At 52.9% G+C, this 27,028-nt stretch overlaps 2 protein-coding genes and 1 long non-coding RNA gene across 9 annotated transcripts in view; 2 read left to right on the forward strand and 1 right to left on the reverse strand.

Annotated features, from left to right (window-relative positions):
- The first annotated feature begins 362 nt into the window (after positions 1 to 362).
- Positions 363 to 2,463, forward strand: LOC144580842 (uncharacterized). The gene is made up of 3 exons (XR_013531047.1): positions 363 to 453; positions 606 to 704; positions 2,331 to 2,463. It is a non-coding gene; the product is annotated as an uncharacterized LOC144580842 (long non-coding RNA).
- A 731-nt stretch (positions 2,464 to 3,194) lies between these two features.
- PIN1 (peptidylprolyl cis/trans isomerase, NIMA-interacting 1) lies at positions 3,195 to 18,402 on the forward strand. 2 transcript variants are annotated; one of them, XM_035284146.3, is made up of 4 exons: positions 3,195 to 3,267; positions 7,284 to 7,496; positions 16,837 to 16,972; positions 17,806 to 18,402. In XM_035284146.3, the coding sequence occupies exons 1-4, from the start codon at positions 3,210 to 3,212 to the stop codon at positions 17,825 to 17,827; spliced, it is 429 nt and encodes a 142-aa protein (XP_035140037.1). In that variant the 5' UTR covers positions 3,195 to 3,209; the 3' UTR covers positions 17,828 to 18,402. The 2 variants fall into 2 exon arrangements, with proteins under 2 accessions (XP_035140037.1, XP_017823273.1); XM_017967784.3 differs by having other exon boundaries at positions 16,837 to 16,947.
- A 4,788-nt stretch (positions 18,403 to 23,190) lies between these two features.
- Positions 23,191 to 27,028, reverse strand: part of OLFM2 (olfactomedin 2) — a 78,838-nt gene continuing 75,000 nt past the window's right edge. For all 6 annotated transcript variants that reach the window (XM_078360511.1, XM_002761717.7, XM_078360513.1 and 3 more), the window contains exon 6: positions 23,191 to 24,302. In XM_078360511.1, the coding sequence (XP_078216637.1) occupies positions 23,625 to 24,302 (678 nt within the window). In that variant the 3' untranslated portion in view covers positions 23,191 to 23,624. The remainder of the gene's footprint in view (positions 24,303 to 27,028) is intronic.

Consider the following 27,028-nt stretch of genomic DNA (forward strand, 5'->3'; position numbering starts at 1 on the left):
GTTATTCACTGTATTCTTTCTTTAGGTGTGGTAGATGAGACCAGTTGTACCTCCTCTGTTCCCCTGGCAACAGTTCTTTGTGTCAGCCTTGCTTCTGTCCTGTTTTATTTATTTATTATTTGTTTATTTAGTTTTTTAAATGGAGTCTCACTATCACCCAGGCTGGAATGCAGTGATGCAGTCTTGGCTCACTGCAACCCCTGCCGCCCAGGTCCAAGTCATTCTTCTGCCTCAACCTCCGAAGTAGCTGGGATTACAGGCACCTGCCACTGCACCAGCCAATTTTTGTGTTGTAGAGACCAGGTGCCTGCCACCGCACTCAGCTAATTTATATATATATATATATATTTTTTTTTTATTAGAGACGGGGTTTCACCATCTTGGCCAGGCTGGTCTTAAACTCGCGACCTCGTGATCCACCCGCCTTGGCCTCCCAAAGTTCCTGGATTACAGGTGTGAGCCACTGCCCCTAGCCTGATATTGGTTTCTCAGTGTCTATACTTATTTTATATTTTACGGCAAGGTTTCTGAGCTTTGGCATTGTTGATACTTTGGGTTGGATTTTTTTTTTTTTTTTTGAGACAGATTCTTGCTCTGTCCCCTAGGCTGGAATGCAGTGGCAAGATCACAGCTAATTGCAGCCTCTTAACTCCTAGACTCAAAAGATCATCCCACCTCAGCCTCCCAAGTAGTTGGGATTACAGGTACCGGCCACCACACCCACTGAATTTTTGTAGAGATGAGGTCTTGCCATGTTGCTAAGGCTGGTCTCAAACTCTGGGCTCAAGTGATCCTCCTGCCTTGGCCTCCTAAAGCCCTGGATTACAGGTGTGAGCCACCACTGCCAGCCCTTGCATTGAATAATTCTATGGGGGCTGTGCCTTGAAGGATGTTAGCAGCATCCTTGGCATCTAATACTGGATGCCAGTAGCCAGTAGCGTCTCCTGCTTGAAATTGTCTGAGTTTGTTGTAACAACCAAAAATATATCAAGATGTTGCCAAAAGTCCCTTGGGAAACAAAATTGCTACTAATTGAGAACTTTGTTCTGTTATTTAGTTGCCAATATTAGGGAAGGCTGAGTGAAGGGAACATGAAAATCCTACTGCTTTGCAACTCCCCCATGTCTAAAATTATCTTTTTAAAAAAGTATCTATTATTATGCTAATGCAAGCTTGTAAAACACTCAAAATGTTCTATTAAAACTTACTTTTGTTGGGGGAGGGGGACGGAGTTTCATTCTTGCCTAGTCTGTATTGCAGCCACACGATCTTGGCTCACTGCAACCTCCATCTCCTGGGTTCAAGCAATTCTCCTGTAATCCCGAATAGCTGGGATTACAGGCATGTGCTACCAGGCCCAGCTAATTTTGTATTTTAAGTAGAGATGAGGTTTCTCCATGTTGGTCAGGCTGATCTCAAACTCCCGACCTCAGGTGATCCCCCTGCCTCAGCCTCCCAAAGTGCTGGGATTACAGGCATGAACCACTATAAAAAAAAAACTTACTTTTTATTTTTTATTTTTTGAGACAAGAGTTTCACTCATCACCCAGACTGAAGTGCAGTGGTGCAATCTCGGCTCACTGCAACCTCTGCCTCCTGGATTTAAGCAATTCTCCTGCCTGGGCCTCCTGAATAGCTGAGATTATAGGCTCCCACCACCATGCCCAGCTAATATTTGTATTTTTAGTAGACACAGGGTTTCACCATGTTGGCCAGGCTGGTCTCAAACTCCTGACTTAAAGTGATCCGCCCACCTCCCAAAGTGCTGAGATTACAGGTGTGAGCCACTGCCCCGACACACCCAGCTAATTAAAAAAAAAATTTTTTTTTGGTAGAGACAAGGTCTTGCTCTGTTGCCCAGGCTGGTCTCAAACTTAGGCTCAAGTGAACCTCCTGCCTCAGCCTCCCAAAGTGTTGGTATTATAGAAGTGAGCCACCAAGTCTGGCTTGAGTGCTTTATGTGGATTAATTTAATCTTCACGTTAAACAGAAGTATGTATTATTGCTTATCTCCACTTTGCAGATGGGGAAACCAAAGTACAAAGTAACGTTAAGTAATCAGTTCAAGGTCACATAGCAAGTGGCAGTGCCAGGCTTTAAACCCGTCTGGCTCCAGACTTCTCTCAGCCTTCTACAGCCTTCGTCTCATTTGTTGTGGGCAGCTTTCCCTCTGAGTTCACTTCACTGAACCTCATTCTGTTTAACGGTCACATAGGGGTCTATGCTACGTGAACTGTAGTTGAACTCTTCACTGTCAGTGTCTTCCAATCCCGTATCTACCCATAGTTCCCCAACTCTGGGTCCCCAAATACCTCCTCTGTGTCCCCCAGGCTCTGCAGACTCTATTTTAAGTTGGCTAAAACTGAGCTCATCTCCTCCCACCTGCACCTCCTCCGTGTTCTTATATGAATGTCAATGTCTGCACCCATCGGTCACCCAGGATGGAGGAAGGAGCCAGACTGCGAGGGAATAAGGGAAGTAAACAAGTTTCAAAGGACGTGGAAGGCGTTTGGGTCCAGATCATAGGGAAAACGTTAGCCCTGCAAAATATAAAAGGGGCTGGGTTAGCTTTGGACATCTGGGGGAAACAGGTGGGAAGAGGGAGGATGGAGGAGCCAAATTTAAGCTTCGGGCACTTAGGTGCTCATCTCCAAGACAACTGCATTGCTATGGCAACAGCAGAGGCAGCACTGCCCCGCCCAAGTGCCTCCTCGGCCGCCGTAACCTCTGCACCAGCCAGACGCTGCCGCAAGGGAGGGCTTGCGGCTTGGGGAGCTCCGGGAACAGCTCAGCAAGGCGGGAATTGCTGCTGCATTAGCCAATCCGTAAGTTATATTCCGCCTGAGTGGGCTCTGCGGCGAGACGCGCCAAGAAGGGGTCGGGAGTTTTTTGGCGCTCGCCAAAGGGCGTTGAGAAGGGCGGGCCCGCTTCGCTTCGAACCACTCAGGAGCCGGGAGAGCGAGTGGGCGGGGCTGCGCTGAGGCTGCCCGGGGGTGGGGCTCGGGGGGGGGTAACGTGGGAGGGTCCGCCCAGTTCCTCTTCTACCCAATAGAGGGCCAGAAAGCCAATCCAGACGGTTGTGGCATCCAATGGGCGTCGCCGCCAGGCCCCGTTGCGGAGCGCGCCTAGCCAATCGGCGGCGGCGGCGGGCGGGCACGGGCGACGGGCGGTGCGGCTGAGGCGGAGCAGGCGCTGCGGCAGGAGGGAAGATGGCGGACGAGGAGAAGCTGCCGCCCGGCTGGGAGAAGCGCATGAGCCGCAGCTCAGGTGCCGCGGGGGTCGGGGCTGGGGCGGGACCGCGCGGGCCCGCGTAGGCAGGGCTCGAGCTCGCCCCTCAGGCGCGGCGGCAGCGCTGCCTCCCTCCCGTGGGGTCCTGGCTCCTCCGCGTCGTCCCGGGAGTAACGGCCCCGGCCCGCCCTGTTAATGGGGGCTGCGAGCCTCTGAAGCCGCCGGGAAGCCACAGGAAATTAAGGCAGGGGGTTGGGCGGGTGAGGGCCCGGGGAGGCCGGGGCGATGGCCTTGGTCCTGCCGGCCCGGCTGATACTTCTCGGCCTAACGCACCTGACGCCCGGGGGGATGTCTCTGCACTTGCGGGCCTGGGGGCACCTCTGGGAAGGGGACACCCCAGTACCCTGCATAGGGCGTGGGTTGTTGCCCAGCCTCGGGTCCGTCATCCTACCACTGCTAACACCCCTACCGTGTACACCTAATGCTGAGTCTGCGATATCGCCGGTGACATTCTGCCAGACGATGGCCCCTGTGCTCATCCCGATTTAAGAGTTAGCCACAATGATATTGCCGGCAACCGGGCACGTTTGTCTCTATGTCAGGCGCTTTTAGTTCTGAATTACCACAACTCTGGGAGCCAGGTAGTTATTATTTCCATCTTACCAGTTAGGAAACTGAGGTCAAAACACTGAAGGAACTCGTCAGGGGCCTGGGGTTGAATTAGGACCTAGGCAGTTTACTTCCAGATTCCCCTGCCCATGTCACTGCAAACTCCTGAGGAGCAGACCTAGTATCCGTGAGCAGGACCCGAGTCAGTCTGCTGCCTCCAGAGCCCATAGCAATCACATTTGCAGTAATAATTCTCCTTGGTTGAGTGCCAGGTTCTGGTGAATGCTTTGCAAACATGGACTCTCCTATTAACCCCATGATGTTTGATCACCTTATTTTCTCATCCCCATTTTTCAGATGGGAAAACTGAAGTGCAGGGAGATAGAGCCCATTGCCAAGGTTTTTGAGTGAGTCAGTAGCTCAGCTGCATTTGCCCCTGGAATCCGTGCTCTCACCCACTCTGCTCTTGTCTAGCCCTGGCTTGTGGCTGGGACCTCCAGCATAAACTGGATGCTCTGGGCCCCTTTCTGCTATTTCTGCTCAGATGGCTTCCTTTATGGGTGACGCTCCATGTCACCCAGGCGAACTCTCAGCCTTTGGAATGACACCCAATCGGGTCCTTACTTCCAGCTTCTTGTTCATACCCTTCACTCCTTTGAACCCCTCACTCCCTGGGTAACATCTCGACACCAATAATGCTGGTTTCTAGCTCTGCAACACCGTGCACTGGGTAGTAACTTAAGAGCAGAGCTTTGGGGTGTGACGTACCTGAGTACAGTTCCTGTCTCCCCCTGTGTGTGCCTGGAGCAGAGTAAACACTCAGGAAGCTATACCCATTGATGCCATTCCCAGAGATGCAAAAGGTGAGGCCTCCATTTTGTCGCCTATACAGTGAAGATAATAAAACCTATCCCACTCTTAATGTGTGCCAGTTTCTATCCTAGCCATTTTGCAGATGTGTGAGCTAATTTAGTACTTTATTCTTACTGTTATTTTTTGGAGACGATCTCACTCAGTGGCTCAGGCTGCAGTGCAGCCTCTGACTCCCAGACTTAAAAAATCCTCCCACCTTAGCCTTTCAAATAGCTGGAGCACAGGCGCACACCACCATGCATGGATAATTTATTTTATTTATTTATTTTGAGATGATGTCTCGCCATCACCCAGGCTGGAGTGCAATGGCACGATCTCAGTCCCTGCAACCTCTGCCTCCCGGGTTCAATGGCACGATCTCAGTCACTGCAACCTCTGCCTCCTGGGTTCAAGCGATTCTCCTGTCTCAGCCTCCCGAGTAGCTAGGACTACAGGCGTGCACCACCATGCCCAGCTAATTTTTGTATTTTTAGTAGAGATGGGGTTTCACCTTGTTGACCAGGATGGTCTCGATCTCTTGACCTCGTGATCCACCTGCCTTGGCCTCCCAAAGTGCTGGGATTATAGGTGTCAGCCACTGTGCCCGGCCAATTTTTTGTATCTTTAGTAGAGACCAGATTTCACCATGTTGGCCAGGTTGGTCTTGAACTCCTGACTTCCTGATCTACCTGCCACAGCCTCCCAAAGTGCTGGGATTATAGGTGTGAGCCACCATGCCCCCCTTTTTTTTTCCTTTTTGGAGACAGAGTTTTCACTCTTGTTGCCCAGGCTGAAGTGCAATGGCACGATCTCAGCTCACTGCAACCTCCACCTCTTGGGTTCAAGCTGTTTTCCTGCCTCAGCCTCCTGAGCAGCTGGGATCACAAGTGAACACCACCACACCCAGCTAATTTTTATATTTTTAGTAGAGACAGTGTTTCACTATGCTGGGCAGGCAGGTCTCAAACTGACCTCGTGATCTGCCCGCCTCAGCTTCCCAGAGTACTGGGATTACAGGCATGAGCCCTGGCGCTCAGCTAATTTTGTATTTTAAGTAAAGACACGGTTTCTCCATGTTGGTCAGGCTGGTCTTGAACTCCTGACATCAGGTGATCCACCTGCCTCAGCCTTCCAAAGTGCTGGGATTACAGGCATGAGCCACTGTGGCAGCACCTGGCCCAATTTTTAATTTGTTTATATATTTATAGACAGAGTTTCACTCTGTTGCCCAGGATGGAGTACAGTGGCGTGATCTTGGCTCACTGCAACCTCTGCCTCCTGGGTTCAAGCGATTCTCCTGCCTCAACCTCCTGAGTAGCTGGGATTGCAGGCGCCTGCCAACATGCCCACCTAATTTTTATATTTTTAGTAGAGATGAGGTTTCACTATGTTGACCAGGCTGATTTCTAACTCCTGACTTTAGGTGATTCAGCTGCCTCAACCTCTCAAAGTGCTGGGATTACAGGCATGAGCCACTCTGGCCAGCCTGTTTTTTTGTTTTTTTTTTTTTGAGACAAAGTCTCACTCTATCACCCAGGCTAGAGTGCAGTGGCATGATCTTGGCCCACTGTAGCCTCTGCCTTTTAGATTCAGGCGATTCTCCTGCCTCAGCTTCTCAAATAGCTGGGATTACAGGCATACATCACCATACCCGGCTAACGTTTGTTTGTTTGTTTGAGATGCGGAGTTTCCCTCTTTTTGCCCAGGCTGGAGCGCAGTGACACAATATCAGCTCACTGCAACTTCTGCCTCCTGAGTTGAAGCAATTCTCCTGCTTCAGCCTCCCAGTAGCTGGGATTACAGGCGCCTGCCACCATGCCTGGCTGATTTTTTTGTATTTTTAGTGGAGACAGGGTTTCACTTTCTTGGCTAGGCTGGTCTCAAACTCCTGACCTCAGATGATTAACCCGCCTCAGCCTCCCAAAGTGCTGGTACAGGTAAAAGTCACTGTGCCCGGCCAATGTTTGTATTTTTAGTAGAGATGGGGTTACGCCATGTTGGCCAGGGAGGTCTCAATCTCCTGATCTCAGGTTATTCACCCCACTTTGGCCTCCCGAAGTGCTGGGATTACAGGCAAGAGCCATCGTACTTAGACCTTTTTAAAATGTTAAAACATTATTATTTAGTTATTTCAATGATCCTAAGGTAGGAACTGTTGTCTCCATTTGACAGGTGAGAAAACTGAGGCTCAGGGAAGGTAGATCACATTTGAACCCAGGTTCAGATTTGAACTCAGGCGGTCTGGCTGCTGAGTCCATGCTTGGAGTCACTCCCTCTCCCCTAGCTTCCTCTCTTCCATCACCCTGGGTTATTTTCCTCCTTGAGGTTGTCAGTGATTGAAATTATCCTGTGTTTCGTTTACTTGTTTAGTGCCTGTCTGCTCTTACCTAGAATGTTAACTCTAAGGGCAGTGACTATGTCCTGCCACACTGGCCCATAGCTGAAGAGCCTGTGGCACGTGGTGGACACGCCATGGATTTACTAAATGAAGGCACTACCCCAGGCCAGGCCCTTACCCTGGCTTCTGGCTGTGGGCCTAGGTAGTGTCCTGTGAGCACAGCCCCAGCTGAATTCCTGCCTGCCCTCCCCTCCAGGCCGAGTGTACTACTTCAACCACATCACTAACGCCAGCCAGTGGGAGCGGCCCAGTGGCAACAGCAGCAGTGGTGGCAAAAACGGGCAGGGGGAGCCCGCCAGGGTCCGCTGCTCACACCTGCTGGTGAAGCACAGCCAGTCAAGGCGGCCCTCGTCCTGGCGGCAGGAGAAGATCACCCGGACTAAGGAGGAGGCCCTGGAGCTTATCAACGGTGAGCAGGGCAAGGGCAGGGGCTTGGGAGGAGGTCTTGTTCCAGGTGGGCCTTTGTAGAAGTCACACCAGACCCTTCACCCCAGCTTGCTCAGCTACCAGGAGTGGTGTTGGCCAACACAAAAATGCCAGTACGTGACCCTGACCTTCACAGCAGCCGTTCTCTTTCCCTTCCATCTGGCATTTGAGGGTGAGCCAGGTAAGGGCAGAGGACCCAGCCTGGGGGCTGGCAGACCCCGGTTCAGGTAGTAGTGTGCCTCTGTGAATTCTATGACCTTTGAGGGGGGACTCATGTCACCTCCCCTAGACTTAACTTTCTCTGTAAAATGGGCATCTTCTGAGGACCACTGTGAAAGTTCCAGGGAATAAGGCAATGCATTTTGCACAGTGGACCCTCAGGCTGTGGGAACTGTTGTCAGTAGTAATATCCAATAGGGGACTGAGTCATATACGTAGATAGATCCAGAGAGAGCTGTCAGAAAGGTAGTGACTGCATACAGGGCGTGTGGCTCACGCCTGTAATCCCAGCACTTTGGGAGGTCTTGGAGGGCAGATCACCTGAGGTCAGGCCTGGCCAACATGGCAAAACCCCGTCTCTACTGAAAATATAAAAATGAGCTGGACGTCATTGTGCATGCCTATAATCCCAGCTGCTAGGGAGGCTAAGGCAGCTTCACTTGAAGCTGGGAGGTGGAGGTTGCAGTGAGCTGAGATTGCACCACTCCACTCCAGCCTGGGCAACAGTGAGACTCCATCTCAAAAAAGAAAGAAAGAAAAAAGAAGGGTAGTGAATGCCAGCAGAACTAGTGAGTTAATTCTGACCTAAGGAAGGAAGCTATTCCCTTCTCTGTTCTGTCTTTCTTCTGCAGTCTGGCACTGGGGTGGTAAACTTTGAAGGCCAGATGATAAATATTTTAGGTTTTGTGGGCCATGCAGTCTCTGTCAGTTCTGCTTTGTAACTGGATAGCAGCCATAACCAATATATAACCAAGCACATGGTCATGGCTGTGTGCCAAGAAAACTTTATTATTTACCAAATCAGGCAGGATTTGGCCTGCAGTCTGTCATTTGCAGAACCCTGTCTAAAGCTGTCCAGTTTGGCTGCCACTCCCCACATGTGCTATTTCTGTGTAAATTAATTAAAATAAAGTAGTATTACTGCTCAGATGCAGTGGTTCACACCTGTGATCCCAGCACTTTGGGAGGCCAATACAGGAGGATCACTTGAGCCTGAAAAATACAAAAATTATCTGGACGTGTTGGTACACACCTGTAGTACCAGCTACTCAGGAGACAGGTGAGAGGATTTCTTGAGCCCAGGAGGCAGAGATTGTAGCGAGCTGAGATCGTGCTATCCCGCTCCAGCCAGGGTGACAGAGCAACACCCTCTCTTAAATAAGAATATCAAAAACTGTTTCTCAGTTACACTGGTCATACTTTAGCTGCTGGCCGGCATCTTGGACAGCGGGAATATAAAACATTTCCATTCTTATTAGCTGGGCATGGTGGCGTGTGCCTGTAATCCCCGCTATTCAGGAGGCTGAGGCGGGAGAATTGCCTGAACCCAGGAGGCAGAGGTTGAGGTGAGCCGAGATCGAGCCATTGCACTCCAGCCTGGGTAACAAGAGCGAAACTCCGTCCCCCAAAAACAAACAAACAAAAAAACCAAAAAAATTTCCATTCTTGCAGCAAGTTGTGTCTGACAGCCTTTCTCAGAGTTTCCAGAACCCTCTTGGGCTGTCCCTGCTTCAAACAACCCGTCTCTCAACCATGTCCAGACAGCCTGGGTTCCTATGCAGCTCTGCCAGGTCCTGGCTATGGGATCTTGAGTAAGTTACTTAATATCTCTGGACCTCAATCTTTTTCTCCTTCTTTTGAGACAGGGTCATGCTCTGTCACCCAGGCTGGAGTGCAGTGATCATACCTCGCTGCAGCCTTGACATTCCTGGGGTCAGGTGATCCTCCCACTTCAGCCTTCCAAATAGCTGGGACTGTGGGCTCATAACACCACACCTCGCTAATTTATTTATTTTGTTTTTTTTTTTTGGACAGAGTCTGGCTCTGTCACCCAAGCTAGAGTGCTGTGGTACGATCTTGGCTCACTGCAACCTCCACCTCCCAGGTTCAAGCAATTATCCTGTCTTAGCCTCCTGAGTAGCTGGGATTACAGGCGCCCACCACCATGCCCAGCTAATTTTTTGTATTTTTTAGTAGAGACAGGGTTTCCCCATGTTGGCCAGGCTAGTCTCGAACTCCTGACCTCAGGTTATCCACCCACCTTGGCCTCTCAAAAGTCCTGGGATTACAGACCTGAGCCGCCGCACTTGGCCAATTTTTGTATTTTCAGTAGAGACAGGATTTCACCCTGTTGCCCAGGCTGGTCTCAAACTCCTGGATTCAAGTGAGCCTTCCACCTCAGCCTCCTAAAGTGCTGGGATGACAGGCATGAGCCACCTGCCTGGCTGTCAGTCTTTTTGATTTATAAAATTAGAATTAGAATAATAGGACCCACCTCACAGGGTTGTTGTGAGGGCTCCTAGCTAAGACAGTAAAACGTGAATAACGGCTCCTGGCATCGGTAAATGTTCTGTCATTGTTAGCGGTGGCTGTGGTAGCACAGGGCCTGGCAGAGTGTTTACTCGGTCAGTGTTGGCTGTGGTTTTACTTTCATCACTTGGTTCAGTCCTGGCCTTTAGGATGTTACTTCATACACGTAACCCCAATGTGGCATCTAGCACAATAAGTGGCACCTGTTAGCTTTATATGTAAGTACAGTAGAGAGAAGCCGAGTTCTTGCACACAGTCTTGAAGACTGATTAAAGAGCCAGGCTCCTGACCTCTGAGGGCAGGGACTTGAACTCTTTCCTCTGTATTCCCATCCTGCCACACAAAGCCTGGCCCGGAGTCAGTCTCCCGGCCTTGTTTTGTGAGCCAGTAGGAAGCAAGAAGGATTCCTGACAGAGGATAGGGCAGAAATAAATGCCTAGAGCTAGGGTGTAGCCAGGACTCTGGGGATGGCTTTGCAGGGAGCTAGGGTGGCGCAGATCTTAGCTGAGTTGAGGGAGGGTCCTTGTCAGATGAGGAGGTTGGGTTCTTTCCTGGAGGCAGGAGGACATAATGTGGCCATGTGGCATGAGGAGAGGAACCGAGCAGTGCTCTGCTTTCAGGAATGATCTGTGAAGCTAGAATGTCAAGGGGCAGGGAAGCTGGAAGGCCCAGAAGGTTCTGGCTGCCCCAGGGCAAGAGGTAGAAGTTGGGGAGAAGCCAGGAGAGAATCGCAACATGATCCCTTGGGTCTCCATAGCTCTAGCGGTCTCTGTTCTGAGGCTTCTGGACCCAGTAAGAGTGAGCAGGAGGGCATGGCATTTGGGGATGAAGAGGCATGAGGTGGGCTCCTGGGGGTCAGCAGAGTAGCCAGGCACAGGACAGAGCTGCTCTGGGCGATCCTGGTGAGAGCTGGCAGAAGGCTGAGGCCAATGGGGGCAGTGAGGACAGTGAGGAGGGCATGGGTCTGGGTGTGGTAGTCGAGAGCATCTCCCCCATCTCTGGATTGGACAGGTGTGCCTGATAAGCAGCCAGGCCCTGGGGCCTCGCCGTAGGTACCTGCAGATTAGAGAATGTCAGCAGGAGCCCCACCTGTGCACCTGGTGGAAGCTGTGGAAGGAATTGCAACAAGAGGCGGTGTGACTTGAACTTGGCGGCTGGGAGTAGAGGAAGAAGTGAGAGGGAGCAGACCTAGAGAGATGAAGGAGGCAGGATGGAGAGGACTGGGTAATGGATTAGGTGGGCAGGGGTGGGGTGCCTGGGAGAGGGTCAGGGCAGAATAGCATGGCCCACCCTGGGCTTGTACACCTCTGAATTCCAGTGCCAGCTGTGTGGTCTTCATTCCCTGCGCCTCAGTTGCCTCATCTGTAGAATGGTTAGAGGGTGGCTATGAGGATCCAGGAGTGATGGGCTCAGTGGCTGGTGCATTCTGTGTGGTGGAGCCTCAACACCAGTCATTCGGGTGTGTATGGTGGGGGAGCAGAAGTCAAGTCAAGGCCTCTGCTCACAGGGCAGTTCCTGCTGCCACCTCACAGCCCATAGAAAGAGTTCTGGATAGGACCACAGGAGGCCTGGTGGACTCATTACACAGATAACCTTGGCCCCCAACCTCCCTCTCCTGGCCTGGGTATCCTCCTGCCTAAGAAAGGGCTGGGGCAGATCCCCTCAGGGGTCATTAGGAGGGTACAGTGAGGTGGCGCTGGCTGAGGTGTACTCGGTAACAGATACTCATGTGTGGCATCAGTGGGGCATTGGGCACCTGGGCCTTGTTTTCTCTTGCATGAAGTGGATGTTCTCCCCCTGCCTTGGGCTTGTGCTAGGTGATCAGGAGATCATGATTTGGGCAGCTCACTCCCCAGCTGGCAACAGGGCTGAGTCTCATCATTGCCCATTTAGATCTGGTGCTCCGCCTTTGCCTTGAAGGGACAGGCTGCCCACAGTGAGAGCCAGGGCCTCCATGTTTTCTTCTGAGACTCCTTTTCCCAGCATTGGCTCCTCTGCAGCTGCTGGGCTGCAGCCAAAGGCTGTCAGGGATCTGAGAGAGTCATTGCCACTGTCCTTGTCTAAGGAGGATGGGCCATGGAGAAGCCCTCTCTGCCTGCTCTCCACCCCTCACATGCCCAGGGCCTGGAGGGTCCCAGGGAGGCTGAGACTGAGCAGCCATCCTACCCACATACCCATCCCAGCATCCAGGTCTGCTGGGCTCTGGCCAGCCTCTAGCCAGCCTCTAGCCCCTCCTGCTGGATTTTGGTCTCAAACCTGACCCTGTCACCTCTTTCCCCGACCAGACACCTTCCCCTGTGGTGCCTGGGCAGCCTCAGGGAGGTACGCTGGAAGCAGGGTACTGATCTGGCAAGGCAGAGGAGAGCGCACGTCTCGAAACCTTTTTGGGGTCAAGGACCACCCCATTTGTTCCCTCCCACCTAGGTCACTGCAGTACATTAGCTTGGACTGTTGTAACAAAATACCACAGACTATGTGACTTAAACAACAGTCTGTGTTATTTTGCTTATCACAGTTCCTCCAGAGGCCAGAAGTCCATAATCCAGGTACCCTCAGATTCTGTTCCTGGCGAGAACCCCCTTCCTGGCTTCTAGACGGCTCCCCTCTCACTGTGTGCTCACATGGCGTTCTCCAGGCGCATGTGCATGGAGTGAAGAAACACGAGCTCTTTGGTGTCTCTTCTTATAAGGACACTAATCCTGGCCAGGTGTGGTGGCTCATGCCTGTAATCCCAGCACTTTGGGAGACTGAGGTGGGTGCATCACCTGAGGTCAGGAGTTAAAGACCAGCCTGGCCAATGTGACAAAACCCTGTCTCTACTAAAAATACTAAAAAATAAAAGTAGCCAGATGTTGTGACACATGCCTGTAATCCCAGCTACTCGGGAGGCTGAGGCAGGAGGATCGCTTGAACCTGGGAGGAGGAGGTTGAAGTAAGCCAAGATTGCACCACTGCACCCCAACCTGGGTGACAGAACTTACCCTGTCTCAAAAAAAAAAAAAGGGATGCTAATCCTATTGGATCAGGGCCCCACCCTTATGACCTCATTTAACCCTAGTTACTTTCCTGAAGTCTCCATCTCCAAATGCAGCCACACTGGGGGTTAGGGCTTTAACACATTAATTTGGGGTGACACAAACATTGAGTCCATAATGGTTGGGCAGCTTGGATCTGTCAGGGACCTGCTCTGCACCAGCCACTGCTTGAGTAGTCACTGATTCACTACGTGGAACAGCCTCCAACGTGGGAGTAGCCGATATCCCATTTTACAGGCCAATCGAGTGAGACTCCAAGAGGTAAAGTCACCTGCCAGACTCTCATTGTTCAGGAGTGGCAGAGCTAGGATCTGAACCTGCAGAGTCCGGACTCGGCACTTGCAACGTATCCTCCTGGGCTTTGGGGATAGATACACTGTAAGCAGACCGAATGGGGTCTGCCAGCACAGACAGGGGCCGTTCTGTTTTGCATACAATTTCAGGGGTCCTGATCACCTTGAAGCAGATGGAGGTCACTGCTCCAGACTGAGAGCTCCTGGAGAGGCTGCCCTGTGTCTATGTGGTTTTAAGCTGAGCCACATTGAATCAGGATGGGGCTCCAGCACCCAACAGCACCTATTAAATGTCATGGGTTTTGGTGCTGTCATGCAAGGCTGGGACATGTCCTGGAGGAGGCCCTGAAGTGTGGCCTTAGGGTTGCAGCCTGAGTTTCAGGCAGACGGCATGAAACTCCAGCATTTCTGCTTCAAGCCCTGTGGTGGGTCCCTGTCTCCCTCCTTTCCCATGACCTATTTCTGTCTCATTTATTCATGAACTTCTCGAACATTCCTGAACACCTGTTTTGTGCACAGTGCTGGGTGCTGGGGGTACAGCAATGAACAAGGCCAACCTGGCAGCCTTCATTCCTACACTGTGAGGCGGTCAAGCAACCCACCAATAGGACTGTGTTAAGCGTAGGACCCACACAATGGGGACTTAGGGGAGGCTTTGGCGGGGGACCAGAGGATAGCTGGTGAGTTTCAGGCAGGACATGAGGTTTAAACCAAGGCCTGAGAGGCAGGGGAGCAGGGTGTGAGTAGGAGGACATCATTGTTTGGGCGTCGGGTACAGGCTGAGCTAACAAGACACGCAGGACCCCCTCAAGGTCAGCCTCCGAGAGAAGGAATTCAGGAAGAAAGTGCTTTTCTTTTTTTTTCTTTTTGAGATGGAATTTTGCTCTTGTTGCCCAGGCTGGAGTGTACTCCTGGGTTCAAGAGTGCTTTTTTTAAAGTCATCTCAGCTACTTGGGAGGCTGACGCAGGAGGATTGCTGGAGCCCAGGGGTTCGAGGCCAGCCTGGGCAATATAGTGAGACCCCATTTCTGCAAAAGGAAAACAAAAACAGTCATTGTAGGCTCCCATCAAAGCAGAGAGAGCTGGCAGGTCAGAGGCAGATCTGGGTGGTGTGAGCTATGGGGGCGCCAAAGTGTGGCTTTTATTTGTTTAGCAGTATGGCTTATACACTGTGTGGGTTAGAAAGAACAACTTTGGGTGGGCTGTCCAATTTCAGGGATCCCTGTGGTCGTGCCCCCATTCGTGGCTGCTGGGGGCTGTGGCAAGGTGATGCTTGTTCAGGGCCTGGCTCCTTAGATGCTCAGGGCCTGCAGGAAGTCCTGCTTCCCCAAGGCAGGTGGGTACCCCCGGGGGTATCATGCAGTCAGGATCCCCTGGCTGGCTTAGTTGTCCAGACAGAAGAGGGGCAGGGGACTCCAGTGCTGTGTGCCTAAGGCCACGGAGATGCCTAGAAATCCAGGGAGAATAGGGGTAGGAGGGGGTCCTAGCAACATCTGGTTCAGTTTGGAGCCACCTGTGGATATATCTGGCACACAGGGGTACCCCCTGGCAGCCGTGGAAGTGGCATCATGGGCAGAAGCCACTGCAATGTGTCATCCCAAGAGAAGCTGGGACCCTGTATGACATCGATGTCCCTGTCGGATAGGCACCACACAGTGCCCCACAGTGGTGGCCAGATCTGACCAGGACACGTGGGCTGTGAGGGCCAGGGATGGGGGAGCAGAGTAGTAGAGGCTGCGTCATCCCTGGGATGTAGTTCCTACAGAGGGAAGAATAATGACAGCAAGGGATGTTTTTCAGGGTCTTGCTTGGTGCTGGGCACTGTGCTGTGTGTCCCAGCTGCTGGCACAAGACTGACTGTCAGGCTGAGGGTCAAAGGGATGTCCGGTGGGCATGGCAGGTCCTGGTGACGTGCAGCTCATACCGGGACACTGGTGGCTGCCATGACATGCAGCCCAACAGGGAGCTAAGGCTGTGCGCTCACGGTGGTACCATTTCCACTGCAGTCCCAAGCAGGTCAGAGTGTGAGGCTGAGGGGCCCTGGGGACACTTGGATGAGTTCATTATGATCAGCAGATGCCACGACTGGGTGTCCAGGCCTCCCAGCACTGGCTAGGTCACCCAGCAGTGTCCCCGTGGCCTTCAGCAGGCTCCAGGCGGGTGTGTCAGCTGTGTGTCCTGGGCAGGTCAGCCAGCAGGTGTTTCACAGCCTCATTTAGGTCAGAGGAGCAATGGGTAGAAGTCAGGGTGACATTAAGAAACCCCCTACCGAATGTGTCAGGTTGACCCTCACACTGGAGAGAACTGGGGTCCCTGCCACTGTCAGGCCATTGGGTATACAGGGTGGGTGCAGGTCACCCAGAGGGCTGCCCTGACTTGCTGGGGCTTTGCACTGCTGGCCTAGGGAGGACACTGGAAGGGACACCCATTCATGTCAGAGCAAAAGGATTGGGGGTAGGGCAGGCTTTGGCCCATGATCACCTGCCCGGTGGCAGCCTGAAGTCAGGAAGGTGGCAGGCCGTTCCTCCTCTCCTGGCACATGCACAAGTGTGCATACACACAGTTGCTCACACACATTCACACCCCACACACCACGTGCACACACACTCAGCCTTCCCCACTTGGCTGTCAAAACGAGTCACTCAGATGCTACTGTGTTGCCATCTTGCCCCCTCTGCTGGCAGCCCTGTTCCTCCTTCCTCCACCAGCCCTGGCCTTCCCTTCCTCCTGGAGATTCAGACCTGATGGGCTGGTTTGGGCCACACAGGGAGGGGCCATCCTGAGTTCTGCCAGCATGCAGACTGTAGGTAGGAAGCTGGGAGAAGAGCTTTGTCGCCTGCCTCTGGGACCCTGGGACCCACAGTCTTCGAGTGTCCCTTGCAAAGCCCACCAGGGTGCCTCGGAGGCCTTTCCCAGTGCCAGGCTGTTCTTCCCAGATGGAACAGCATGGGAGGGCTGCTGTGGCAGTGTTGGGCCCTCCCTGGACAGCTCTCCTACCTCTGCCCAGAGGACCCCGGGGGCCCAGCCCCCTGCCTGGGTCAGCCTCTCCCTGCCTCCCACTCTGGCCTGTCCAGCTTGGATATAGATTTTCCCTCAAGTGTGTGTGTGTGTGTGTGTGTGTGTGCACGCGCGCGTGTGTGTGCACGCGCGCGTGCGTGCGTGCACATGGTGAGAGTGACAGCGGGAGCAGGGGTGTGAGACTCACAGGGTGGCAGGACTCATGGATGACTGGTGGGGTGCACCAAGTGCTGATGCACATGAAGGTGCATCTTCTTGGGTGAGGACAGGTGTGACTGGGTGCAAGTGTGTGTGAGGAGAAGGGTTGTGGGGCGCATGTGCACTTGTAGGGGGAGGTTTTCCAAGTGAAGTGCTGCCCCCCTCCCACCCAGCTCTGGAGCCCTCCATCCCGTTTGGTCAGGTGCCCCTGCCCCTGACCTGGCACTCCCATTCCATTCCATGTCTGCAGGCTACATCCAGAAGATCAAGTCAGGAGAGGAGGACTTTGAGTCTCTGGCCTCACAATTCAGCGACTGCAGCTCAGCCAAGGCCAGGGGAGACCTGGGCGCCTTCAGCAGAGGTGCGCAAGGAATGGGCTTCACCAGGTCTGGGGACCCTCTCCTCCCTAAGGGGTAGAGGCTGGGAGGGTCTGGGCACTGGGATCCGGGGTGCCACATGGCCCTTCAGGGTCCAGCAGGTGGCAGCACAGCCCCTTCCTCAGGCTTCAGAGTCTGCTCTGCTGGGCAGGGCGGGGGCCACACAGGGTGGGGGCTGCAGAGCTTTCTTCCTGGCATCGTCTCTATCCCGGGCCCACCAAGGCAGGTGCGTCCTGTCCTCTGCCTCTTCCTTTGGGGGTTTAAGGCTGGGTTCCCTGAGAATCCCAGGGAATGTTCCCCAGAATCCCTCTGGGTGGGGGGAGGTGGCCCTGAGTTTAGGCCTGTCTGGCCAGGACAGTGGAAATCAGGGGCAGAGAGGACCAAGCATCCTCCTTTTCCTTCTCAGGGTCTGCAAACAGGGAGAGGCCAGGCTGGGGTGTGGGGTGCATGCATCTGAGGGGGTTGGGGGTCCATAATGGGGCCAGCAGCTTCCCCCCTGCTCCGAGGAGGCTGGTGGGACAGATGACCTGGCAGGGCTGGGAACCAGGCCCAGGGAGATGAGTTCACTACCGAAGCGACCCCTAAACGCGCAGCAGCGGCTGCAGCCCTGCCTGCCATCCTTCATGCTGTCCTCGGGCTTCCTGGGGCCTCTTTAATGGCCCTGCCGCCCCCAGCTGGGCCACCACTCAGCACCGGCAATAAACATGGTGACGGATGAGTGTGGACGAGTGTGAGGCTCAGCGCAGTCAGGAGCCCCATCTATTGTGGCTGCCACCCGCCCTGCCTTATCCTGGCCTCTGACAACCCTGCCTTGACACCCCACCATCCCTCCCGGCTCCCAGGTCAGATGCAGAAGCCATTTGAAGATGCCTCATTTGCGCTGCGGACGGGAGAGATGAGCGGGCCCGTGTTCACGGATTCTGGCATCCACATCATTCTCCGCACAGAGTGAGGGTGGGGAGCCCAGGCCTGGCCTCTGGGTGGGGCAGGGCGGCTGGGCCCGCCAGCTCCCCCACTGCCTGCCGGCCAGTGGTCAAACCCCCTACTCCCTGCCACCGTCAAACAGTATTTATTGTTCCCAAAATGGCTGGGAGGGGGCCCTTCCAGATTGGGGGCCCTAGAGTCCCCACTCCCCGTCCATTCCCAGTTGGGGCTGCGACTGCCAGGCTCTCCCTTAAGGAATTGACTTCAGCAGGGGTGGAAGGTGCCCAGAACCAGGGCAGTGTGGTGGGAGGGGTGTTCCAAAGAGAAGGCCTGGTCAGCAGAGCCGCCCCGTGTCTTCCCCAGGTCCTGGAGGCAGACTCGAGGGCCGAGTTGTTTCTAGTTAGGCCACGCTCCTCTGTTCAGTTGCAAAAGCAAACACTCGTGCGGCCCAGCAGTGGGCCCTCTGAGCAACCGTGCAGTACCCTTTTACCCCAATTAAACACCTAGAACCACTACTCCGCTCTCTTATGTCTCATTTCTCTTTAGGGAAGCATAGGGGGCACCATGTCACTGGGAGGGGATCACAATCCCCCATCCTAAGGGTCCCAGCTATGCGTTTACCCTCAAGAGGCTCCCCCTTGCCCTGGGCCAGGGGGAGTCCCAGCAGCTGGCTCTCAGGGACGTGGGCACTGTTCAGCCACCCAGCACCCTGATACCTGCTTCCCTGGCATCTCAGGTGCTTCTGGAAGGTTCATGGGTCCAGCCCAGCACCCACTGCAGCTGTGGTTACCATGACAACAGGGCCCTCCGGGACTGGAGGGGGCTCCTGCAGGGAGGGGGATGGGAGCAGACACAGCTTCCAGTGCCTGAAGTGGGACAGGGGATCCTGGGGTGGGTGGTGAGGAGATGGGGTCCCCCACCAGTGTTGGGGCTGTGGGTGTGGCCTGCCTGATCCCCATCCCTGTTCAGTCAGCTGTGGGTCTGTTGGATGGAGAAGTGGTTATGCCTGCATACCCTACCCCCCCCTCACTTGATGAGGACCAGCCCAGATTGCAGGGGTGCCTGGCTGGCATTGCTTAGGGACCTGAGCAACTAAAGCTCAGCCCCAGGGGACCTCCCCTCCCCCAAGTGCTGAGTTTCTAATAAAGGCTGAGCCTCATAAACAATCACCTGCGCCTGCTCCCATCTGGCTGGCTTCAGGAGCAATCGCTCACTTGCCTGCTGCCTGCCTGCTGGAGCGTTTGTCATTAAGAAGGTTTAATGGGTTTCCTTTCAGCTACAGAGGGCAGGGGGAGACCAGCTGCATGGCTACACCACCAGGCAGAATGTTCTCCCATCCTTGCCTGGTGGAGTGGGGTAGAGGGTGAGGCAGCAGCCTCACCATTCACACCAACAGTCAGATGTAGGGTTGGGGAAGTGACTACACCCCTTCTGGAACAGTGGAGGCCCTGGGTCTGGAAGGATCGGAAATTAGTGGCTGGGGCCCAGGGGGTTTGCTGAGTTCTACTCCAAGGTGAAAAATGTGCTTTGTGTCCTCACTGTCAGCAGCAGGGTCCAGGGAAGGCTGTGCATCATCCTGTGTGAGAGCCGCTGCCCCCACACCTGTGTGTGTGTGTTTGCCCAAGATTGTGTGGGGATATGTGACTGGTTGTCCCTGTGTCTGTCCTGTGTGATTCCAGGAGTCCCCGTCTTGGTGTGACCACCTGCCCCTCCAGGCCCTCCCGCACTTGTCTGTGCAGTGGCCAAAACCCAAATGAGAATGTCACTGTTAGGTAAACATGCCACCAGAGCCCACTTCTGGGCCAGTGATTCATTATTAAGCAGCTTCGCATTCCCTCATCTCCCACCCACCCCCTCCTGCCTGGAACACGAGCATAAATCCCAGGCCTTTAGTTGGCGACAGTGTAGTCTTCTCTAGTGCCATCTTTTACAGGCACCTCCCAGGCCAGACCCACCCCAGGGGGCCAATCTCCACGTGCCCCAGACTTCTGTGGCTGCTGGGAAGGGCTGGAGCAGGTCACCTTGGGGGAAACGGGGTTACTGCTCCAGGATTGGAGTTGGCTTCCCTGTGCCCATGTTTGTGACGGGAGGGAAAGTCAATGAGTTAACAGTGGACAGCCAAAGACGCGCACACGCACACAGATTGATCCTGGCCTGGGAAATGTTAGCCTGCCCATCCTTGTTTGGAACAAAGCCACAAACTCAAAAGGAGCACTGAGCGTGTGTGTGTGTGTGTGTGTGTGTGTGTGTGTGTGTGAGAGAGAGAGAGAGAGAGAGAGATCTCTCTGAGGACCTGATATGATGGACACAACACCCAGCCCCAATCTCAGTATGAGAGTGTGTCTCCCCAACACTCAGTATATCGTGGACAAAGATTGTGCAGCCTTGTTTCTCCACCTTTCTTTGGGAGAATCCAGTATCTAAGGTCAATAAACCACTTTGTCCCCTCCCTGTGGAGACCCTCTGCCTCCAAATAAATGTAAATTGGGGTGGGAGTTGGGGGTATACAGATGTTCTAGATGTCCAGCTTTGTGCTGCTTTTCATTTTTTTCAGCAGGTACAGAGTAAAGTGCCTCTCCACATGCTAATCCGGGAATGAATCCTTTTTCTGATGTCAAACATATTCGTTTAAATGGAAATTAATTGCTTTTCTTGAGGATTTCTCTAAAAATTGGTTTTAAACGAGTACATTAGGCAGTCCCATTTATTATTCATTGGTTTCATTCCCAATATGGCCCCAGTATCCGAGTTCCCGGAGATGCCAGCACAGATTGGAGATAATTTAATCAGGGAAGCCATTAATTAGAGATGGGGAGAGCCTCTCCTGGGAGGAGTGGGGAGTGCCCCCTCTGCGGGCTCATCGGAGTAGGGGTCTGGGCCAGTGGGACTCTTTTAAATGATGTTTCTGCTCTGGATTCAATAGGGACCACCCACTGGGGTCAACATGGGGCAGGATCACCTGGGCAGCACCCCCTACCTTCATTCTTGGTCACTTAGCCCTAAGGATGATGCCCCTCACCTTCCTTTTCTGTTTTTTTGAGACGGAATTTCCCTCTTGTTGCCCAGGCTGGAGTGCAATGGTGAGATCTCAGCTCACTGTAACCTTTACCTCTTGCCTCAGCCTCCGGAATAGCTGGGATTACAGGCATGTGCCACCATGCCTGCTAATTTTGTATTTTTAGTGGTTTTCCATGTTGGTCAGGCTGGTCTCGAATTCCCGACCTCAAGCGATCCAACCACCTCGGCCTCCCAAAGTGCTGGGATTACAGGCGTGAGCCACCAAGGTGCTCCTCACCTTTCTGTACCCCTCCCAACTAGCCTGGCTGTACCCCTTAGGCACACCTCACACAGGCCTTCAGACAGACCTAGCTCACGTAAAGCCCTGATCTTCTGTGACTTCTCCCCTGCCTTTAGCCAGAACTCTAAGGCTGCTGAGGACTTAGCTTCTCCTTTTTTATTTTTTAAATTGAGATAAGGTCTCACTCTGTGGCCCAGAGTGCAATGCAGTGTCACTCATGGTTCACTGCAGCCTTGAATTCCTGGGCTCAAGAAATCCTCCCACCTCAGCCTCCCAAGTAGCTGAGACTGTAGGTGCACACCACCACACCTGGCTAATTTTGTAAATTTTTTTTAAGAGATGGGGTCTTGCTATGTTGCCTGGTCTTGAATTCCTGAGCTCAAGCAGTCCTTTCACCTCAGTCTCCCAAAGTGCTGAGATGACACACACGAGCTGCTGTATCTGGCCACTCCTGGTTTAATCCCTCCCTGTCTCCTCCTCCATACTCTTCTTTCCTGCCTCGAGTTTCGCTGTTGTTACCCAGACCAGAATGCAGTGGCATGATCTCGGTTCACCGCAACCTCGTCCTCCTGGGTTCAAGCAATTCTCCTGCCTCGGCCTCCCGAGTAGCTGGGACTCCAGGCATGCACCAACATGCCCAGCTAATTTTTGTATTTTTAGTAGAGATGGGTTTTCCCCTTGTTGACCAGGATGGTCTCGATCTCTTGACCTCGTGATCCACCCTCCTCAGCCTCCCAAAGTGCTGGGATTATAGGCGTGAGCCACCGCGCCCGGCCCCAAAACTTCCTTTCTTTTCCTCTTCTTCCCCTCCAAGAGTTCTGGTCCCCCAATAAGGGCTCTCCCTGCCCAATCCCTCTTCCAGGCAAATGGGCTCCAAGTGTAGGGTGTGAGTGTGTTCAACTGAAGGCACGCCTGAGTGCCCCTTTAGGCTGTTTCTAGCTTTTTCGTGATTAGTTAACTCAGCACAGATGTGATTTGTTTAAAAGCAAATTTTGAAATTACAAAACAAGAGAAAAAAAAGGAAAAATTCAGCTGGCCCCTACTTTTTTTTTTTCCAGTATCTTTTCATTCAATTCAGTGGAGCCCCCACTCTTTTATACTCAGCTTCTTAAAAGCCAGCCCAACTGTTAAAAATCCATTAAAAGGCCAGGAGTTTGAGACCAGCCTGGCTAACGTGGAGAAACCCCATCTCTACTAAAAATACATAATTAGCTGGGTGTGGTGGTGGACGCCTGTAATCCCAGCTACTCGGGAGGCTGAGGCAGGAGAATTGCTTGAACCTGGGAGGCAGAGGTGGTGGTGAGCCAAGTTGGCGCCACTGCCCTCCTGGGCAACGAGAGCAAAACTCCATCTCAAAAAAAAAAAAATTACAAAATTGCCAGACTGGCTGGGCACAGTGACTCACGCCTGTAATCCCAACACTTTGGGAAGCCGAGGTGGGCGGACCACTTGAGCCCAGGAGTTCAAGACCAGCCTGGACAACATGGTGAAACCCCAATCTCTACCAAAAATAGAAAAATTAGCCTGGTGTGGTGGTGCACACCTGTAATCACCGCTACTCGGGAGGCTGAGGCATAAGAATCACTTGAACCTGGGAAGCGGAGATTGCAGTGAGCTGAGACCATGCCACTGCACTCCAGCCTGGGTGACAGAGCTAGACTGTCTCAAAAAAGACAAAATGTCCAGACCACTTAGTAATGCATCAAGTGGCAATCCAGTGACAGGAGAATACTCATTTGAGGCTAATTTTCACCGTTGTGCTAGAATTCTCCATTGTTTTGACCAAACTGCTTTTAAATGAATTGCTTTTGATCAAAACAACTTTGGATTGAGTCTCCTCACCCATCTCCCCAAAGGGCTGCCCCTGGGGAACCCCTTGCCCCCAATTTGCTTAAGCTTGGGTCATGGAATAAGGGGGTCCTCAATGGAGAGGGATCTCCAGGCTTGGACTTCATGGCCACCTCTACCTCTGCCCCTGTTGGACACAGAGAGCCACTGAAGCATCAAATGTCAAAGGTCCCGTTTATTCCGGCAAACCGGAAAGAAAAAGTGTAAATAAAAAAAGAAACAGATCCATGCACTCAACTCCTGGAGGTGGGGGTGTGGAGTGAGGGATGAGGAATGGGAGGGAAGCAAGGAGGGAGGGATGGAAGGACAGTGAGAGAGGCAGAGACAGGGAAAGAGAACTGGAGAACCAGAGCCATAAAAAGAAAAAGACATCCACAAAAAGGCAGAAAGGAAGTGATGTTTTAAAAGCAGAGATCAAGAAAGGAGAAGAGGGGATATTGAGAAAATAGAAATACACAGGCAGAGAACAAAAGCCCAGCAAAAAGTGTGGGGGGGAGAGAGAGAGATCACCCTTGAGGGATACAGGCAGAATGAAAGGGGCCCGCCGCCCCCAGAGGCCCCCCAGGCAGTAGCCTGAGCCATAGCAGTGGCTCAGGGGTCCCCAGAGGTGCTGATGACGTGGAACAGGGTGACGTTGTAGAGCACCTGGTGGCCGTTGTTCCAGGTATAGAGGGCGCGCTCCCGGGGATTGTAATCCAGCATTGAGATGTGGGAATACTGGTTGTGGAAGGGCACGTCCGTGTATTCATAACTGGACGTGTTGGTGAAATAGGCGAAGTAGACCTTGGCCCCGGCCAGGTGGGAGTTGGTCACGTAGAGCACACCGCAGATCATGAAGGCCTCGCCAGCACTGCGCTTGGGGTAGCCGGTGTCCCAGGACCGCATGACCTCAAGGGTGTGCGGGTCCAGCCGGCTGACCACGATGTTGCCTGCATTCTGGTTGGTGGTGTACACGGCCCAGAGCCCACTCTCGTCCACCATGAAGTCCATGTCGGAGAAGCCGCCCCAGGAGTAGGGGAAGGTGTTGTTGTAACCGGCACCTGGAAGGCTCCTTTGCACCAGCACGGAGCGTGAGCGGAAGTGGTATTTGACCACCACGTTGCTCTGGTACTTGTTATAGAACAGGGAGCCGTTGTAGACCACGTGGCCTGTGCCTGCCCATGGCTGGGGCAGCAGGTGCTGGATAAAGTTCTGGCCTTTGATGAAGTCTCCCAGGGTGCGGAACTCCAGGACCCGGCGTCCCTTGTAATAGCCATCCATGTACCAGACCTGTGGAGCAGCTGCTGGTCACTGGGGGTACCACCACCAATGACCCAAGGGTCCCAGCACTAGCCACAGCCATTAGAGATCAACAATCACTAAGTGGTCATTAGTCATAGGAATTCTGTTGACCATTCATGACCAATTATGGCTCTAGTGGGACCATTATCATCTCATGGTGGCAGCATTAATCATAGGCAATGAATTCAAGAGATGTCTTATCACTCAGTGGCTGTCCAGTGACCACTAACCATCCAATATCCAGGGAATTCCTGGGCTCAGTGAGTCCCCAGGGGTTGTGGTTCCTCGGGGAACTGCATGGGCCCACTGGGACCACAATCCCAGTGAGTGCTATCGGTCTTTTTTTTTTTTAGACAAGGTCTCACTCTGTTTCCCAGGCTGGAGTGCAGTGGCACAATCACGGCTCACTGCAGCCTCAACCTCCCAGACTCAAGCAATTCTCCCACCTCAGCCCCTTGAAGAGTGGGTATGTCACCAGGTCTGCCTAATTTTTTCTATCTTTAGTAGAGACCAGGTCTCACAATGTTGCCCAGGCTGGTCTCAAACTCCTGAGCTCAAGCAATCTGCCTGCCTTGGCCTCCTAAAGTGCTGGGATTACAGGTGTGAGCTACTACACACGGCCACTACTGGTCTTAAAATAGCCTCTAAGTGGACAACACTTCATCCCAAAGGACCCAGACATCACTGCAGCCCCTGGGGACTCACTGGACCCAGGAATTCCCTGGTCATTGGATACTGGATGGTTAGTGGTCACCGGACAGCCATTGAATGATATAAGACATCACTTGAATTCATTGCATGGTTAACCCTGTCACCACGAGGTGACCAGGTGTGTCATCACCATTTTCATTATCATCATAGTTGTCATTTTTTGTTTTTGTTTTGTTTTGTGAGAAAGTGCCTGCGGATTTTTTGGTTTTATTTTGGAAATGGAGTTTCGCTCTTGATGCCCAGGTTGGAGTGCAATGATGGCTCACTGCAACCCCTGCCTCCAGGGTTCAAGTGATTCTCCTGCCTCAGCCTCCCAAGTAGCTGGGATTACAGCATGAGCCACCACAATGGGCTAATTTTCTTTTTTTTTTTTTTTTGAGACGGAGATTCGCTCTTGTTACCCAGGCTGGAGTGCAATGGTGCGATCTCGGCTCACCGCAACCTCCGCCTCCTGGGTTCAGGCAATTCTCCTGCCTCAGCCTCCTGAGTAGCTGGGATTACAGGCATGCGCCACCATGCCCAGCTAATTTTTGGTATTTTTAGTAGAGACAGGGTTTCACCATGTTGGCCAGGATGGTCTCGATCTCTTGACCTCGTGATCCACCCGCCACAATGGGCTAATTTTCTATTTTTAGTAGAGACAGGGTTTCTCCATGTTGGTCAGGCTGGTCTCGAACTCCTGACCTCGGGTGATCCGCCCGCCTTGGCCTCCCAAAGTGTTGGGATTACAGGCATGAGCCACCATGCCTGGCTGTTAACTAGCATTTGTGAGTGCCCTTACTAGTGCTGGCTATCGAGCTAAGAATGTTTTGTTTTTTTTTTTGAGACAGAGTTTCGCTCTTGTTACCCAGGCTGGAGTGCAATGGCGTGATCTCGGCTCACCGCAACCTCTGCCTCCTGGGTTCAGGCAATTCTCCTGCCTAAGCCTCCTGACTAGCCGGGATTACAGGCACGCGCCACCATGTCCAGCTAATTTTTTGAATTTTTAGTAGAGATGGGGTTTCACCATGTTGACCAGGATGGTCTCGATCTCTTGACCTCGTGATCCACCCACCTCAGCCTCCCAAAGTGCTGGGATTACAGGCGTGAGCCACCGCACCCGGCCTCGAGCTAAGAATCTTAAAAATTGCAAGGCTGATATTATCCTGACCCATTTTGAAGATAAGGAAATTGAGGCTCAGAGATGTTAAGACACCTGCCCAGATTTCCCTAGCTAAGCGGTGGAACTGGAATGGAAATCTAAATCTGATTCCCAAACCAGCCACTTGGTTGAATTCCCATACTCCCTTAGGGGCCAGCGATTGTGGTAGGATGGTGGCTAGTTACTACTTGTAATCTCTGACACCCAGTGGCCACCTGGAAACCAATAGCAGTCACTGGGAAGGTCACTGTTGCAGGATCATCACTGGGCAAGTTCATGGATGGTTCTTTTTTTTAATTTTTGTTTTTCGAGACTCACTGTTATAACGCAGGCTGGAGTGCAGTGGCGCGATCTTGGCTCACTGCAACCTCCACCTCTCAGGTTCAAGCGATTCTCCTGCCTCAGCCTCCTGAGTAGCTGGGATTACAGGCATCCACCATCATGCTAAGCTATTTTTGTTGTATTTTTAGTAGGGATGGGGTTTCAACATGTTGGCCAGGCTGGTCTTGAACTCCTGACCTCGAGTGATCCGCCCATCTTGGCCTCCCAAAGTGCTTGGATTACAGGCATGAGCCACCACACCCGGCCTCATGGATGGTTCTTGTGTGTCTAGGTGATGGGCAGTCATGACCGTGGAAGCCACTAGAAGTCTAAATGTCACTGAGCAGTGTTTGGTGGAGATCTCTTGTCCTTGGGAAGGCACTGGTCATTGGGTCATTGGACATCAATAGTCCCTGAGAACTGGTCAGTAGAACTCAGTAATCGTTAGTAACTGGAGGTCAACAGACTTTGGGATTCATAGGGCTGAAAAGCCCTTGGTCACTCAGGGCTTACTAGACAGGGAGGTCCAATGGCCCTGGGG

The sequence above is a fragment of the Callithrix jacchus genome, chromosome 22, assembly GCF_049354715.1.
Source record: "Callithrix jacchus isolate 240 chromosome 22, calJac240_pri, whole genome shotgun sequence".
NCBI classification, from domain to species: Eukaryota; Metazoa; Chordata; class Mammalia; order Primates; family Cebidae; genus Callithrix; species Callithrix jacchus.